The sequence below is a fragment of the Salmo salar genome, chromosome 14 (assembly GCF_965601325.2).
Source record: "Salmo salar chromosome 14, fSalSal1, whole genome shotgun sequence".
NCBI lineage: Eukaryota > Metazoa > Chordata > Actinopteri > Salmoniformes > Salmonidae > Salmo > Salmo salar.
The window spans coordinates 45781865-45800407 of record NC_138304.1 but is presented as its reverse complement, the minus strand read 5'-3'; the positions used below and the strand labels follow the sequence as shown (position 1 = coordinate 45800407).

Here is an 18543-nt window from a genome sequence, read left to right as displayed (position 1 = left end):
CAGCATTGAAGGTCCCCAAGGACACAGTGGCCTCCATCATTCTTAAATGGAAGAAGTTTGGAACCACCAAGACTCTTCCTAGAGCTGGCTGCCCAGCCAAACTGAGCAATCGGGGGAGAAGGGCCTTGGTCAGGGAGGTGACCAAGAACCTGATGGTCACTCTGACAGAGTTCCTCTGTGGAGATGGAAGAACCTTCCAGAAGGACAACCATTTTTGCAGCACTCCACCATCAGGCCTTTATGGTAGAGTGGCCAGATGGAAGCCACTCCTCAGTAAAATGCACATGACAGCCCGCTTGGAGTTTGACAAAAGGCGCCTAAAGGACTCTCACACCATGAGAAACAAGATTCTCTGGTCTGATGAAACCAAGATTGACCTCTTTGGCCTGAACGCCAAGCTTCACGTCTGGAGGAAACCTGGCACCATCCCTACGGGGAAGCATGGTGGTGGCAGCATCATGCTGTGGGGATGTTTTTCGGTGGCAGGGACTGGGAAACTAGTCAGGACCAAGGCAAAGATGAACGGAGCAAAGTACAGAGATCCTTGATGAAAACCTGCTCCAGAGCTCTCAGGATCTGACTGGGGCGGAGGTTCACCCTTCCAATAGGTCAACGACCCTAAGCACACAGCCTAGATAACGCATGAGCGGCTTCGGGACAAGTCTGAATGTCCTTGAGTGGCCCAGCCAGAGCCTGGACTTGAACCCAATCTAACATCTCTGGAGAGACCTGAAAAGGGCTGTGCAGCAATGCTCCCCATCCAACCTGACAGAGGATCTGCAGAGAAGAATGGGAGAAACTCCCCAAATACAGGTGTGCCAAGCTTGTAGCGTCATACCCAAAAAGACTCGAGGCTGTAATTGCTGCCCAAGGTGCTTCAACAAAGTACTAAGATTTTATCTGTAATACATTTGCAAACATTTCTAAATCTGTTTTTGCTTTGTCATTATGGGATATTGTGTGTAGATTGATGAGGGGGGGAGAAAACAAGTTAATCAATTTTAGAATAAGGCTGTAACTTAACAATGTGGAAAAAGTCAAGGTGTCTACTTTCCGAGTGCACTGTACATATGATAACCATGTCTCTCTCCCTCCTCTCTGTAGTTACAACCTGTATACATATCACCATGTCTCTCTCTCTCCTCCTCTCTCTCTGTAGTTACAACCTGTATACATATCACCATGTCTCTCTCCCTCCTCCTCTCTCTCTGTAGTTACAACCTGTATACATATCACCATGTCTCTCTCCCTCCTCCTCTCTCTCTGTAGTTACAACCTGTATACATATCACCATGTCTCTCTCCCTCCTCTCTGTAGTTACAACCTGTATACATATCACCATGTCTCTCTCCCTCCTCTCTGTAGTTACAACCTGTATACATATCACCATGTCTCTCTCCCTCCTCTCTGTAGTTACAACCTGTATACATATCACCATGTCTCTCTCCCTCCTCTCTGTAGTTACAACCTGTATACATATCACCATGTCTCTCTCTGTAGTTACAACCTGTATACATATCACCATGTCTCTCTCCCTCCTCCTCTCTCTCTGTAGTTACAACCTGTATACATATCACCATGTCTCTCTCCCTCCTCCTCTCTCTCTGTAGTTACAACCTGTATACATATCACCATGTCTCTCTCCCTCCTCCTCTCTCTCTGTAGTTACAACCTGTATACATATCACCATGTCTCTCTCCCTCCTCCTCTCTCTGTAGTTACAACCTGTATACATATCACCATGTCTCTCTCCCTCCTCCTCTCTCTCTGTAGTTACAACCTGTATACATATCACCGTCTCTCTCCCTCCTCTCTGTAGTTACAACCTGTATACATATCACCATGTCTCTCTCTGTAGTTACAACCTGTATACATATCACCATGTCTCTCTCCCTCATCTCTGTAGTTACAACCTGTATACATATCACCATGTCTCTCTCCCTCCTCCTCTCTCTCTGTAGTTACAACCTGTATACATATCACCATGTCTCTCTCCCTCCTCCTCTCTCTCTGTAGTTACAACCTGTATACATATCACCATGTCTCTCTCCCTCCTCTCTCTCTGTAGTTACAACCTGTATACATATCACAATGTCTCTCTCCCTCCTCTCTCTCTGTAGTTACAACCTGTATACATATCACCATGTCTCTCTCCCTCCTCCTCTCTCTCTGTAGTTACAACCTGTATACATATCACCATGTCTCTCTCCCTCCTCCTCTCTCTCTGTAGTTACAACCTGTATACATATCACCATGTCTCTCTCCCTCCTCCTCTCTGTAGTTACAACCTGTATACATATCACCATGTCTCTCTCCCTCCTCCTCTCTCTCTGTAGTTACAACCTGTATACATATCACCATGTCTCTCTCTGTAGTTACAACCTGTATACATATCACCATGTCTCTCTCTCCCTCCTCCTCTCTCTCTGTAGTTACAACCTGTATACATATCACCATGTCTCTCTCCCTCCTCCTCTCTCTCTGTAGTTACAACCTGTATACATATCACCATGTCTCTCTCTCTCCCTCCTCTCTGTAGTTACAACCTGTATACATATCACCATGTCTCTCTCTGTAGTTACAACCTGTATACATATCACCATGTCTCTCTCCCTCCTCCTCTCTCTCTGTAGTTACAACCTGTATACATATCACCATGTCTCTCTCTCCCTCCTCCTCTCTCTCTGTAGTTACAACCTGTATACATATCACCATGTCTCTCTCCCTCCTCCTCTCTCTCTGTAGTTACAACCTGTATACATATCACCATGTCTCTCTCTGTAGTTACAACCTGTATACATATCACCATCTCTGTAGTTACAACCTGTATACATATCACCATGTCTCTCTCCCTCCTCTCTCTCTGTAGTTACAACCTGTATACATATCACCATGTCTCTCTCCCTCCTCCTCTCTCTCTGTAGTTACAACCTGTATACATATCACCATGTCTCTCTCTGTAGTTACAACCTGTATACATATCACCATGTCTCTCTCCCTCATCTCTGTAGTTACAACCTGTATACATATCACCATGTCTCTCTCCCTCCTCCTCCTCTCTGTAGTTACAACCTGTATACATATCACCATGTCTCTCTCCCTCCTCCTCTCTCTCTGTAGTTACAACCTGTATACATATCACCATGTCTCTCTCCCTCCTCCTCTCTCTCTGTAGTTACAACCTGTATACATATCACCATGTCTCTCTCCCTCCTCCTCTCTCTCTGTAGTTACAACCTGTATACATATCACCATGTCTCTCTCCCTCATCTCTGTAGTTACAACCTGTATACATATCACCATGTCTCTCTCTCCCTCCTCCTCTCTCTCTGTAGTTACAACCTGTATACATATCACCATGTCTCTCTCCCTCCTCCTCTCTCTCTGTAGTTACAACCTGTATACATATCACCATGTCTCTCTCCCTCCTCCTCTCTCTCTGTAGTTACAACCTGTATACATATCACCATGTCTCTCTCCCTCCTCCTCTCTCTCTGTAGTTACAACCTGTATACATATCACCATGTCTCTCTCCCTCCTCTCTCTCTGTAGTTACAACCTGTATACATATCACCATGTCTCTCTCTCCCTCCTCCTCTCTCTCTGTAGTTACAACCTGTATACATATCACCATGTCTCTCTCCCTCCTCCTCTCTCTCTGTAGTTACAACCTGTATACATATCACCATGTCTCTCTCCCTCCTCTCTCTCTGTAGTTACAACCTGTATACATATCACCATGTCTCTCTCTCCCTCCTCCTCTCTCTCTGTAGTTACAACCTGTATACATATCACCATGTCTCTCTCCCTCCTCCTCTCTCTCTGTAGTTACAACCTGTATACATATCACCATGTCTCTCTCCCTCCTCCTCTCTCTCTGTAGTTACAACCTGTATACATATCACCATGTCTCTCTCCCTCCTCCTCTCTCTCTGTAGTTACAACCTGTATACATATCACCATGTCTCTCTCCCTCCTCCTCTCTCTCTGTAGTTACAACCTGTATACATATCACCATGTCTCTCTCTCTCCTCCTCTCTCTCTGTAGTTACAACCTGTATACATATCACCATGTCTCTCTCCCTCCTCCTCTCTCTCTGTAGTTACAACCTGTATACATATCACCATGTCTCTCTCTGTAGTTACAACCTGTATACATATCACCATGTCTCTCTCTCTCCTCCTCTCTCTCTGTAGTTACAACCTGTATACATATCACCATGTCTCTCTCCCTCCTCCTCTCTCTCTGTAGTTACAACCTGTATACATATCACCATGTCTCTCTCCCTCCTCCTCTCTCTCTGTAGTTACAACCTGTATACATATCACCATGTCTCTCTCCCTCCTCCTCTCTCTCTGTAGTTACAACCTGTATACATATCACCATGTCTCTCTCCCTCCTCCTCTCTCTCTGTAGTTACAACCTGTATACATATCACCATGTCTCTCTCTGTAGTTACAACCTGTATACATATCACCATGTCTCTCTCTCTCCTCCTCTCTCTCTGTAGTTACAACCTGTATACATATCACCATGTCTCTCTCCCTCCTCCTCTCTCTCTGTAGTTACAACCTGTATACATATCACCATGTCTCTCTCCCTCCTCCTCTCTCTCTGTAGTTACAACCTGTATACATATCACCATGTCTCTCTCCCTCCTCTCTGTAGTTACAACCTGTATACATATCACCATGTCTCTCTCCCTCCTCTCTCTCTGTAGTTACAACCTGTATACATATCACCATGTCTCTCTCCCTCCTCCTCTCTCTCTGTAGTTACAACCTGTATACATATCACCATGTCTCTCTCTGTAGTTACAACCTGTATACATATCACCATGTCTCTCTCCCTCCTCCTCTCTCTCTGTAGTTACAACCTGTATACATATCACCATGTCTCTCTCCCTCCTCCTCTCTCTCTGTAGTTACAACCTGTATACATATCACCATGTCTCTCTCCCTCCTCCTCTCTCTCTGTAGTTACAACCTGTATACATATCACCATGTCTCTCTCCCTCCTCCTCTCTAGTTACAACCTGTATACATATCACCATGTCTCTCTCCCTCCTCCTCTCTAGTTACAACCTGTATACATATCACCATGTCTCTCTCCCTCCTCCTCTCTCTCTGTAGTTACAACCTGTATACATATCACCATGTCTCTCTCCCTCCTCCTCTCTCTCTGTAGTTACAACCTGTATACATATCACCATGTCTCTCTCCCTCCTCCTCTCTCTCTGTAGTTACAACCTGTATACATATCACCATGTCTCTCTCCCTCCTCTCTGTAGTTACAACCTGTATACATATCACCATGTCTCTCTCTGTAGTTACAACCTGTATACATATCACCATGTCTCTCTCTCTCCTCCTCTCTCTCTGTAGTTACAACCTGTATACATATCACCATGTCTCTCTCCCTCCTCCTCTCTGTAGTTACTACCTGTATACATATGACAAGATGGTGGCTCCTAATGTGTCTCTGAGGGATCAGCCGGAGGTCAGCTCTGAGGTTCTGGGTGTGCTGCTCAAACACCACTACAGTAGGAGACTGGCCCACGGCCACCAAGACACTGCTATGGGTCAGTACCACACACACACACGTAAGTTATGTTCTTCTATCCTCGTGGTGACCAACTTATCCTTTTCATTCAAAATCATGTTTTCCGTAACCCTAACAACTAACCCCTTACCCTAATTATTAACTTAACCCTCAACCGAAACCTAACCCCTAAGCTTAAAATAGCCTTTGTCCTCATGAGGATTTGGGAAATGTCCCCACGAGGGAGAATTTCTTGTTTTACTATCCTTGTGGAGACATTTCTGTTTTAAGTCCCCACAAAGACAGAAGAACTTGCGCGTGCACGCTGCTGCTGTTTCCCAGTCTGTTGACCTTGAAGGGCTGAGTGAGACACAGCTGAGCTGGTGTGTGTGTGTGTGTGTGTGGCTTAAAACGGTTTTGTTTTTGTTTACTGTGGCAGGTAGATAACATATTTTTATTACTGGACACATTTTATTTTTGCTTTAAAAACACAACAAAATGGATGAGCATGTTTTTAAAACGAGCAATGTATTTCTATTAAGTAATGTGGTATATTGCTACATTTAATTTTTTTTTAACCAAAAATATCACAGATGAGACGATGTTCTAAGGTTACCTTGGTAACGGGGCCACGAGTCATCGCCTGTGAGAATCTGAGCTGGGAGATGTTTCTTCTCTTTGCTAGTAGTGGAAGAAAACTCAAACATTTTGAAAAACAGCTGTATTTGTGAACTAAACAATGTAAATATCAAAGAAACATGAGCATAGTCTCACTTTAGTAGTTAAACCAACTTTTATGCCTGTGCGCATTGCTAATAAAATACATCTTTAAGCACTTCACACAGTGCACACAGACACCCAGCCAGGTAGTGTTGCTTGGATAGCTATAACGTTAGGATTCCTATTTCTTTGTGTATTACCAGATATGAAACAAAATGGCTGAAATATTTTTGAAAACAGCTACTGCAGCATTTATTTAGCTATAAATCACTATTCGCACGTGTGCCCATACTTGACTTTTTGGCTATTTTTATGAACTGCTTGCACTGTAGAGCCCTGAGTGTGACCACCCGCCAATGTGGCTGGTGAGTTAGACATTCTTACCCCCAATACCTAAATGTACCTGCATTTGGCTCGTAGCGGGTGTTTAATTTTAAGGCCCTGTGTGTGTGTGTGTGTGTGTGGTGGGCGCTCTCCATCCATGTGGGTGGCTGTGTATTTGCGAGTACATACAGTATACACTGAGTGGACAAAACATTGTACACTGTCTTATCTTAGTTACCCATGCATGTGTGTGGGTTGACTGCTGTGGGTGTGTGGTGTGTGTGGGTTGACTGCTGTGGGTGTGTGGTGTGTGGGTTGGTTGACTGCTGTGTGTGTGGGGGGTTGACTATACTGCTTCTGTCTCTCAACCTCTCCTTCCTCCTCCTCTCGCTCCTCAGATCTCCATGCCTCTCCCCCTGCTCCTTCCGTTGTCAACGACGCCAAGTCTCAGCAGCACGTTGTTCCTAATGCCGACCGGGACCGGCAGCAGCCAGTTTCCATGGAGACCATCCCCGGCAACAAGAGTTCTTCTGCTGTAGCGATGACCGCGTCGGTAGCGGCGCTGGGGAGTAAAGATGTCCTGTCTTCTGTCTGTGAGGACGACAAGGAAAGGATCGTAGTGGAGATCGTTCAGATGTACAGCAGACAGCAGGAGAAGCTGCATTCCACCCTGCACAACCAGCTGCAGCTAGAGATGGTGAGACACTACAGACAACTAGAGATGGTCAACTCCAGACAGAAAAAATGGCATCAGCCACGGTCAATAGCGTAGATCAGTGTTTACCAATCCCCCTCCAGGACTGCTCTAATTTGTTCCTGTCCAGCAGTAACACTCCATGTCAGCTGGTTGTCTTTAAATTTTGAATCGCCTCATTTAATTGTATTCAACATATTACATTAGTAATCATTCCTGATTTTATAGTGTACGGTTTAGCTTAACTTTGAATTACTCCAGTTACTGAACAACTGACATAAACCATAAGGGGTATCAATCAGAAAATGTAACCGATCATCCTGTGTGTCTCTGTGTAGGAGTTGGAGGCGCTGCGTGGAGGCGAGGCTGTCAGGCTGCAGCAGCTGGCAGCAGAGCAGTGTGAGCTTCAGAGTGAGCTGGAGGCGGTGCACACTGAGCATGCCCACAGGCTGGGGCAGGTGAGGGAGGAGCAGAGGGAGTTGGAGCACAGACTGGAACAGCTGAGGCAGCAGAGCTGTGTTTGTGACAACACACACCAGGAGGAACACTATGCTAAGCAGGTGTGAGATCGCTATGCTAACCAGGGGTGGAATCGCTATGCTAACCAGGGGTGGGATCGCTATGCTAACCAGGGGTGGGATCGCTATGCTAACCAGGGGTGGGATCGCTATGCTAACCAGGGGTGGGATCGCTATGCTAACCAGGGAGGCATGGACCGCTATGCTAACCAGGGGTGGGATCGCTATGCTAACCAGGGAGGCATGGACCGCTATGCTAACCAGGTAGGCTTGGACCAACAGTGTGTGTGTGTGTGTGTGTGTGTATATATATATATATATATATATATATATATATATATATATATATATATATATATATATATATATATATATATATATATATATATATATATATATATATATATATATATATATATATATATATATATATATATACACACACAGACTGTGTGTGTGTGTTCAGACCCCTTCACTTTTTCCACATTTTGTTACATCACAGCCTTATTCTAAAATGTATTAAAACTAAATTATCCCTCATCAGTCTACACATAATACCCTAACATGACAAAGCGAAGTATTTTGTAAATGTAAAAAATATATATATTAAAAATAAAAAATACTTATTTACATAAGTTTTCAAACCCTTTGCAATGAGACTCGAAATTGAGCTCAGGTGTGCTCTGACAGTGCATGTCAGAGCAAACACCAAGCAATGAGGTCGAATGAATGGTTCATATAGCTCTGAGACACGATTTGTGTCGGCACAGATCTGGGGAAGGGTACCAAAACATTTCTGCAGCATTGATGGTCCCCAAGAACACAGTGGCCTCCATTCTTAAATGGAAGATGTTTGGAACCACCAAGACTTCCTTGAGCTGGCAAACTGAGCCATCGAGGGAGAAGGGCCTTGGTCAGGGAGGTGACCAAGAGTTTCTCTGTGGAGATGGGAGAACCTTCCAGAAGGACAACCATCTCTGCAGCACTCCACCAATCAGGCCTTTATGTTAGAGGGGCCAGACGGAAGCCACTCCTCAGTAAAAGGCACATGACAGCCCACTTTGAGTTTGCAGAAAGGCACCTAAAAGACTCTCAGACCATGAGAAAGAAGATTCTCTCGTCTGATAGAACTTTTTGACCTGAATGCCAAGCGTCACTTCTGGAGGAAACCAGGCATCGCTCATCACCTGGCCAATACCATCCCTTCGCTGAAGCCTGGAGGTGGCAGCATCATGCTGTAGGGATGTTTTTCAGCGGCAGGGACTGGGAGACTAGTCAGGATCGAGGGAAAGCGAAACGGATGCCTCACAAGTCCTCAACTGGCAGCTTCATTAAATAGTACCCACAAAACACCAGTCTCAACGTCAACAGTAAAGAGGAGACTCCGGGATGCTGGCCTTCTAGGCGGAGTTGCAAAGAAAAAGCCATATCTCTGTCCACTGTCTGTGTTCTTTTGCCCATCTTAATCTTTTTTTTTTGGCCAGTCTGAGATATGGCTTTTTCTTAAACCTAGCCACAAAGCCCTAACCCTAATTGTAACTGTAAACCTAAGCTTAAAATAGCCTTTGTCCTCACGGGGACTCAAATGTCCCCACGAGGGAGAATTTGTTTTACTATCCTTGTGGGGATTTTAGGTCCCCACAAGGATCGAGTAAGGACAGTCACACAGACGCGCACACCTCCTGCTGTCTCCTTCATCCTCTTGGCGTCTGGCTTAGGCTGACTGGCTGTGTATGTGTGTGTACTGTTCAGACTAACCTGACTATATCTTTCGCTCCCCTCCCTCCCATCCTCTAGCTGGCAGAGCTGCGTGGGAGGTTGGATGGTGCGGAGGCTGACCGGGATAAGCTCCAGGAAGAGTTGAGGGGTGAGCGGGATGCCCGGGAGAAGCTGGAGAGAATCATCTCTCAGCTCCAACAGCAGATGGGCCAGACGGCCTCCACCTCGGCCTCCTTCGTCGCTACAGGGAGCCCCTCTCCGCCCCCCACCCCCTCCTCTCACACCCCCCACACAGAGGGACACACCGCAGACCCCGCCGAGCAGCCGAACGGTCATGCTCATAAGTAGAGGAACTTAAGAAATGCCCCGTCTGTCTCTCACCTCTGTTCGATTCCTGCGACTCCCTCCCTTCATCCCTCACCCCCCTGCTGGGAGAGACGGCAGCCCTTCAGACACAAACAACTCCCTCACCATGTCTACCCTCTTCTCCCCCAGGCTGCTTCTCTCATGTCGATTATGGTAGCCCCCCGTACCTCTCTGATTCAGAGGGGTTGGGTTAAATGGGGAAACATTTCAGTTGAATGCATTCAGTTTTACAACTGACTAGATATCCCCCTTTCCTCTGTGTCCTTTCTCCCTCCCTCCTCCTCTTTAGTTTTTTGGATAAGGATTTCTGTTTGTTTATTAATTTAACACCAAATTAGTTTAATGTGTTGGTTTACCCCCGCCCCCTGTCCGTAAACAGTATTTCAACTTTTTGGGGATGTATATGTTTGTTTTTAATTTATAGTTTTACTGAACGAACAAACGACTGCTTGGCAGACCGATAGGAGTAGGGTGTTTAAGGACACTCTCCTCCCATCCTCTCCTCCTTCCCTCCCGTCCTCTCCTCCCATCCTCTCCTCCTTCCCTCGCATCCTCTCCTCCCATCCTCTCCTCCTTCCCTCCCATCCTCTCCTCCCATCCTCTCCTCCCATCCTCTCCTCCCATCCTCTCCTCCCATCCTCTCCTCCCATCCTCTCCTCCTTCCCTCGCATCCTCCTTCCCTCGCATCCTCCATCCCTCGCATCCTCCATCCCTCGCATCCTCCTTCCCTCGCATCCTCCTTCCCTCGCATCCTCCTTCCCTCGCATCCTCCTTCCCTCGCATCCTCCTTCCCTCGCATCCTCTCCTCCTTTAGATTGTGGATTTGATGTGTTGTAGCACACACGAAGTGTGGGAGGTCAGACACAGTTCTCTCCTGGCCCTGCCCCTTGATTCTGTTCTGAACTGCGGTTACACTAGCGTTCAGTTGCTCTTCCTACTACTACCTGGCATGCCAACTGGAGCTGCTTGGAGCTAAGATGGCGCCCACGTGGGTGTTCCCCATCTCATACAGACAGTCCAGTGCTCTGGCCCAGCCACACAGGACATTTCATGGATACACATTTTTATTTCACCTTTGTTTAAAAAATAATCATTATACCCATTACTTTCAAATAAGCGAAAAGTAAAAAAAAATATTAAAAAATAAATAAATTCTAAATGTGTAAATCATAAAGGTATATGAAAACATTTTTACAGAGCATTTGCAGTCGTCATTGTTAAACCTCATGAACGTGAATAAAGTGAGAGCTATGAGACATGTAAAGCGAAAGTGATGAGACGGAGGGCTGCGGAGGAGAGGTTGAAGAACCACTGGGCTAGAACACACAAACACACCACATTTCCTCTCAGAAAGTGTTTGATTTCCCTGTTAGCAACAGTTGGTGTGTCCTGCCACCCTCTCTCTTCTGTGAGACACTCTGCATCCCAAATGGTAGACTATTCCCCGTATAGTGCACTACTTTTGACAAAAGTTATGCCCTATTCCCTATATAGTAGTGCACTATATAGGGAGTAGGTTGTTATTTGGGACACACACACTCTGAGAGCTGCAGGGGCTAGCTGTCTGCCTGGGGGAATATGGGTCACAGGTGAAAGGAATTAGTCCAGACTGACACCTGATCTGCCTGCCTAGGATCCAGGGCCCTTCCTCTTTCCCCTCCACATTATTCCACCTCACTGAACAAACAGAGCCTTGCCTGGCCCAGGAAGGGATGTACAGTCAGGCGAAGAGAGAGTGGCAGGGAAGAGAGGAGGGGGAGAGACGGGCGGGGAGAGTGGGAGTGCAGGGGGCAGACACCCTCTCAGGCTGGGTGGGCTGGGAGAGGGGAGCCCCTTTTGTCTCATCAGAATGTTGGCAGCTGCCATACCTCCCTCACACCAAAGCAATGCCACATGAGCCAGGGGAGTGTGATTTGTTGTGTAGAAGTCCAGGCAAACAGCACACCCAGCCCCAATCAGCTAGCTCACACAGAACGGATTTAGCCCCCACAGGCAGACCCTAAGAGGGCAGGGAAGTCTTTTTTATAGCCCCCCCCCCCCCCCCCAAGACCCTAAGAGCCAGGCAGCATGTAAATAGTATTTAAAAGGGGGCCTTGGCTTAAACTCCAAGCATCTTTTTTTTTATGCATCTGCTATACATGCAAATTGGTAGACATTCCACTGTGCTCGGACTTTTCAATGCAGATCTCTAAAGAAAGAGTTCCCTTTAGAACTGTGTTTACACCATGCCCTGACACAATACTTACAATATAGTAGGTCTTATTTTGTTAAGCCGCAACGTTTAAACAAAGCTACAAAACCTGTTTTCATGAGGACAACCCCCCCCCCCCCCCCCCCCCACACACACACAAAACTACAACGAAACAAACACCCTGGGTGTCTGATGTGAACTTCAGTCACATGCAGAACAAATCCAATCCATACTGCTCTACCGACCGTTGTTCCATATAAACTTTTGGAAATTATTTTGAGGGGGGAAAAAATATATTTAATGTATCAACTAAAGATTTATATTCACTTTGTACATACATTAGTAATTTAATATATTAACTATGCCATGGGATAATATTCTAAAGGTTATTATAAAATTGACTGGACCAGGCAAGGCCGACGCTCTAAAAACATCCGTAATGTTTCAGTTGCCTGAGTCTTTGAAAAATTCAGATTTGACTTGTATTTTACTCTGCTAAAGGAACACTCCGCAATATAACGTCATCGTACGCAGCAGGCAGACTTCTTGTTTACCGTTATCAACAATAGCAGAATTCAAGACTGATTGGCTGTTAATAATTATTTATTTTTTTACGGCATGCCTACATTGGGACTAACAGATAGTGGCAGTCTTGGCAGATTAGAATTTATTGTTGTCGCTCCGCTGTGTACACTGATATTGTGGAGCGCACTTTTTTTAAAGGGTGTAAAATTGCTGTTGGGAATTCGGATACGACCGCAGGGTTGAATAGGAAAGGAAGTGCGTTGTTACAGTACTTCCCCAGACCTGATTACATTTATTTGTTTATTTCGTGCATAATGATTTCACCCTGATAGACTTGATGTGTAATCATAATGTATACACTTTCTCCCTTAATCCCTTTTCGTACACTAAAACCACACCCCCAGACAAATTTGAATATGCACCGAACATTTGTTTATATATAAAAATAAATAAATTGAAAACAAACAAAAGGTTTGCATGTAACTACGTAAGTAAATGGATCCTTTTAATATGGTTTGTTAGTTGAATGATTTCTGACTTGATATGTTTATGGTATAAAAACGAAGTGTTTGTGTCCTAAGAGACACTATTCTCTGGTCTCCATAGGGCTCTGGTAAAAAAAATAATGGTGCACTATATAGGAAATAGCGTGTCATTTGTGACACAAACTTCTCCCTCCCTCCCCACCTAACACACAACTTGTTGACCAACTACCTAATCATACTATACAAATGTAGCCTCTGGATTCTGCAAAGTGGAGCGAGAGAGAAGTGTTTGGTTCTGAGCGCATGTCTATTTGCCAGTGACCGAAGCACAGTAGCTATGAAAAAGGGGAGAGACTTATTATCGTGTAGCGCTGTGGGTTGTGTCCTCATTTTTGTCAACAACACTTTATCGTCTTGGGGGTATAGGGTCCTTGTGACTGCATTGATGTTTTACATCACAAGATAATCAGTATTAGGGTTTTGTTATTATCGCCATAGTTACCTCTAGAACACTCTATAACAATCGTTTTGGGGTATCAAATGTATTTCTTGTACTTCTATATTTTCTGTTGGTATAAATTGAATTTTATACACGAGGGCGCTCTATATTTACTTAAGTACAATGCCATGCTAATGATGTGATGGATACAATGGACTAAAATAAGTGAAGACATACTATGCTGTAACACGGTGTGCTGGTCCCTCTTGCATTTGCAATGTTATGAGAACTAGAAGACTATGGGCCCTGGTCAAAGGTAGTGCACTATAAAGGGAATAGGTTGCCATTTGGGACTTTCCACAGACGTGCTTTGTACAGTTTTTATTTTATTTATTTTTTTATAGCTGTGTATTTTGTCCAACTCGACTTACTACTAGACCCTTGGCCTTGCTTCAGGAGCACAGTTATACAGTAACTAGCATTTCCATATATTATTTTTTTTTTTTTTACATCCATCCCCAATGGATTGTTCCCAGACTTAAATGGATAGCGCAGCGATTTTATTTTTTTAAATAGTAAAATCACTTAACTATCCCTTTAATGAAGGTGACGTAGTGTAGAAGAGGTAGTACTCTGTAAACGATGGCTGCAAGTTGGATTTGGGATTCCCTGAAGAAATGTTGGATCAATTGTTTCCATTTATGCTTTGTAGTTGGATATTTATTTAGGAACACCATTCTTATTTAGCAGTGTGGGAGCTAGCTAGAATGTTAATATAACACAAAAATTATGATGTATGTTTTGGTTTTCTCTGAGGTATAAACACTACGTGTACGCCATGTTTTCAGTTTAAATTTAGTATACCTGACAAATCGTAGATTAAAATAAAATATTTTTATGGCTGTTTAAAAACGAACTTTTCTTTTTCGTAAAATGCTATATTCTGAAAGATGTATGGCAGTGAGTGTCTGTATGACTTTTGCAAACCATGTTGCCAACAACAATGCAGTGTGATTGAGACGTTTGGTCTTTGCATGAAACGAGACACGGTTCTCCTACCTCATGTTGTGATATAAAATGTTTTTTAAGCAGAGGACACTGCATCTTTAACCGTTGGTCATAATTGATATTTACTAGTATATGATGACATGTGTACATGCTTTTAGCTAATACCTCAGTTGTATTTCTAGTGTTCCGTTTTCTCTCCCTCTCCCTGATCTCAGACCTTGTAAACATATCCTGTATAGCCAATGATATAAATATACCCTGTATAGACAATGAACTTGGATCAAATTCTAGTAAAGTTCTTGTGTCAAAACTGATGTAAGTCTTATGTTATTCTGGACGTGAAACCGGTCTCTCGTGTCGTAGACTGATCGATTAATATTATCTTTATTATCCCTGATAGGCAATTAGCTGTACATCAGCCAGTCAAAGTATATACCAACACTATAAATAAAGTACCATAAAACAACTTATACAGCAGGGATCATACTGAACAAAAAAATAACGATTTCAAATATTTTACTTCACAATGGCTGTGCGAAGTTGCTTGATATTGTTGTACACGTTGATCCAGAGCATCCCGAACATGCTCAATGGGTGAAATGTCTGAGTATGCAGGCCGTGGAAGAACTGGGACATTTTCAGCTTCCAGGAATTGTGTACAGATCCTTGCGCCATGGGGCCGTGCATTATCGTGCTATAACATGAGGTGATGGCGGCGGATGAATGGCACGACAATGGGCCTCAGGATCTCATCACCTCATGTGCATTCAAATTGCCATTGATAAAATGCAATTGTGTTCATTGTCTGTAGCTTATGCCTGCCAATACCATGACCACACCGCCACCATGGGGCACTCTGTTCACAACATTGACATCAGAAAACCATACACGTGGTCTGTGATTGTGAGGCCGGTTGGACGTCCTGCCAAATTCTCTAAAACGACAGAGGTGGCTTATGGAAGAGAAATTAACATTCAATTGTCTGGCAACAGCTCTGGTTGACATTCCTGCAATCAGCATGCCAAACTGTACGCACCCTCAACTTAAGACATCTGTGGCATTGTGTTGTGAGACAACTGCACATTTTACTGGCCTTTTGTCCCCAGCACACCTGTGTAATGGTCATGCTGTTTAATCAGCTTCTTGATATGCCACACATGTCAGGTGGATGGATTATCTTGGCAAAGGGGAAATGCTCAAACACGGATGTAAACAAATGTGTGTAAAAGTAGAGAGAAATAAGCTTTTTGTGCATATTGAACATTTCTGGCCTTTTTTTTTTTTTTTTTTTTTTGAGGGTGTAGGGTGAAGTTGCCTGTAGTTGCTGATCTTGGGTCAGGTTTGCATTTTTCCCACCAATGGTTAAGGTTAGGATCGGGGGAGGAGAAGCTGATCCTAGATCTGTACATAAGGGAAATTTCACCCCGGATCGTGGCGGTCTGTTGGACCAGGACCCAGTAGTGGTCAGAACCACAACGGGCTAGAGGAGGAGCTCGTAGGTGTAGCAGGCGATCTGAACCAGCAGGCAAACGTGGTGCCTGCTGAGGTGGAGGCCCAGGAGAGAGGTGTCTCCCTGAAAGAGAGAGGGAGAGCAAGCGCTACAGAGTACCGATGTGTGATCAGAAATGTAGAATAACACCAATTCCAACATTCCAAAGGGCTTGTTTCCTTTGGAGTTTTTTTTTATTTTACAGTTTTTTTTTACCAGTCAGTAATTAAGCTTTCTACTTAATAAACAAATGCAATCAATCAGCTGAAGGTGGAGAACAGACAGGGACAGGCTCATAAGGGTGTCCACCAAGGTCAGAGAGAGGGGAAACGGCCCCAGGAAACTGGTTCAGATGGGCTCGGTGGAGAAGGAGCAGGGCCCAGCCTAGCTCCAAATTTCAGTAACTTAACCTCAAAACTATACATTTTAGAAATGAATATACAAATATCGAAAGCATTTAATGAGAACTGAAAGGTGTGCAAAATGCAACTGTCTCATTTTACAATACGTAATTTTTTAACAGTCCCTAACTAGCCCCGGAGCTAGGCCATCCAAAGGCAAACCAACTTCGCCACGGTTACACACCAGCTGGCTGACGCTAATTGGCAAAAGCATTTGGCTAACTCTACCACCTGCAAACACACACGAGACAGCCATGTCAAATCACGCTGTGAAACCGACTTACGTTTGAATTTCTTACATTTAACAAATCTAAAATGGAGGCTAAGTCACAATGTTTAGCTGTCCTTTTAATTTCACCCCAATATGAAATCAATATTAGGGTTGAGAAACAACTGAAAATGTTTTATGAGTTGTGGGTTGTGTCTTTGAATTCAGTTACCTCGACCAACACATCAAATACATCTCCAGCAGGATGTGGTTAATCATACCCTGATGATTAAAAGATAGTTAAAACGGAAGACAAAGTCATTACATTTTTTTTCTCAGTTCATTCACACCCTTGGACCCAATGAGAACCCTTTTGATACAGAATATATAGGGAATAGCCTACTTCTAAGGGGATCTCTTAGAAGTCTAATCTCTAGAAGTGTCTTCTATATTTCTCTCAAGCAAAGCAGAGATTCATATTCTTTCTTCTCAGTTGCTAGGCTTCTATCCAATTGGAAAAAAGATTTTAATGCCAATATTCTAAAATCTGCATTTTCCCACCAGATGTGTTTCCCTCAAATTGACTTGTTGCAGATAAAAGGCTGTGCGTGATGATGTAAGGCACATTAAAAATAACTTTTGCAGTTAAATTCCCATGTGTGGAATAGGCTAGGCTACCGACATGAGATTATTATGGATAAGAGAGAGATCATTTTTATTTGTCAAATGGCTGCCAAGCATCGATTATCATTTCACCAGAACACAGGAGGGATGATTGCTGATAATGGGCCTCTGTACACCTATGTAGATATTCCATTAAAAATCAGCCGTTTCCAGCTACAGTAGTAATTTACAACATTAACAATATCTACACTGAATTTCTGATCAATTTGATGTTATTTTAAATGGACAAAAAATTTGCTTTTCTTTCAAAAACCATGACATGACATTCTAAGTGACCCCAAACTTTTGAATGGCATTCAACACCATAGTGCCCTCAAAGCTCATCACTAGGCTAAGGGCCCTGGGACTAAACACCTCCCTCTGCAACTAGATCCTGTACTTTCTGATGGGCCGCCCCCAGGTGGTAAAGGTAGGTAACTACACATCGGCTACACTGATCCTCAACACGGGGCCCCTCGTGGGTGCGTGCTCAGCCCCGTCCTGTACTCCCTGTTCCCTCCAACACCATCATTAAGTTTGCTTATGACACAAGTGGTAGGCCTGATCACCAACAACGATGAGACAGCCTATAGGGAGGAGGTCAGAGACCTGACCGTGTGGTGCAAGGACAACAACCTCTCCCTCAACGTGATCAAAACAAAGATGATTGTGGACCACAGGAAAAGGAGGACCGAGCACGCCCCATTCTCATCGACGGGGCTGTAGTGGCGCAGGTTGAGAGCTTCAAGTTCCTTGGCGTCCACATCCCCAACAAATTAACATGGTCCAAGCACACCAAGACAGTCGTGAAGAGGGCATGACAACCTATTCCCTCTCGGGAGACTGAAAAGATTTGGCATGGGTCCTCAGATCCTCAGAAGGTTTTCCAGCTGCACCATTGAGAGCATCCTGACGGGTTGCATCACTGCCTGGTATGGCAACTGCTCGGCCTCCGACCGCAAGGCACTACAGAGGGTAGTGCGAACGGCCCAGTACATCACTGGGGCCAAGCTTCTTGCCATCCAGGACCTCTATACCAGGCGGTGTCAGAGGAAGGCCCTAAAAATTGTCGAAGACTCCAGCCACCCTAGTCATAGACTGTTCTCTCTGCTACCGCACAGCAAGCGGTACCGGAGCGCCAAGTTTAGGGCCAAGAGGCTCCTAAATAGCTTCTGCCCCCAAGCCATAAGACTCCTGAACACCTGGCTACCCAGACTATTTGCATAGCCCCCCCCCCCACTCCCCGGAACG

General features: G+C 44.6%; 1 protein-coding gene across 6 annotated transcripts in view; it reads left to right on the top strand.

Annotated features, from left to right (window-relative positions):
* The window catches only part of LOC106569597 (ski-like protein), a 46559-nt gene extending 31714 nt beyond the window's left edge, over window positions 1–14845 (top strand). For 5 of the 6 annotated variants that reach the window (XM_082961006.1, XM_014141114.3, XM_014141112.3 and 2 more), the window contains 4 exons: window positions 5437–5603; window positions 6985–7283; window positions 7619–7840; window positions 9596–14845. In XM_082961006.1, coding sequence (XP_082817132.1) covers window positions 5437–5603; window positions 6985–7283; window positions 7619–7840; window positions 9596–9865 — 958 coding nt within the window. In that variant the 3' untranslated portion in view covers window positions 9866–14845. The remainder of the gene's footprint in view (window positions 1–5436; window positions 5604–6984; window positions 7284–7618; window positions 7841–9595) is intronic. The other variant, XM_014141115.3, reaches the window with a different exon arrangement.
* Window positions 14846–18543: the final 3698 nt, after the last annotated feature.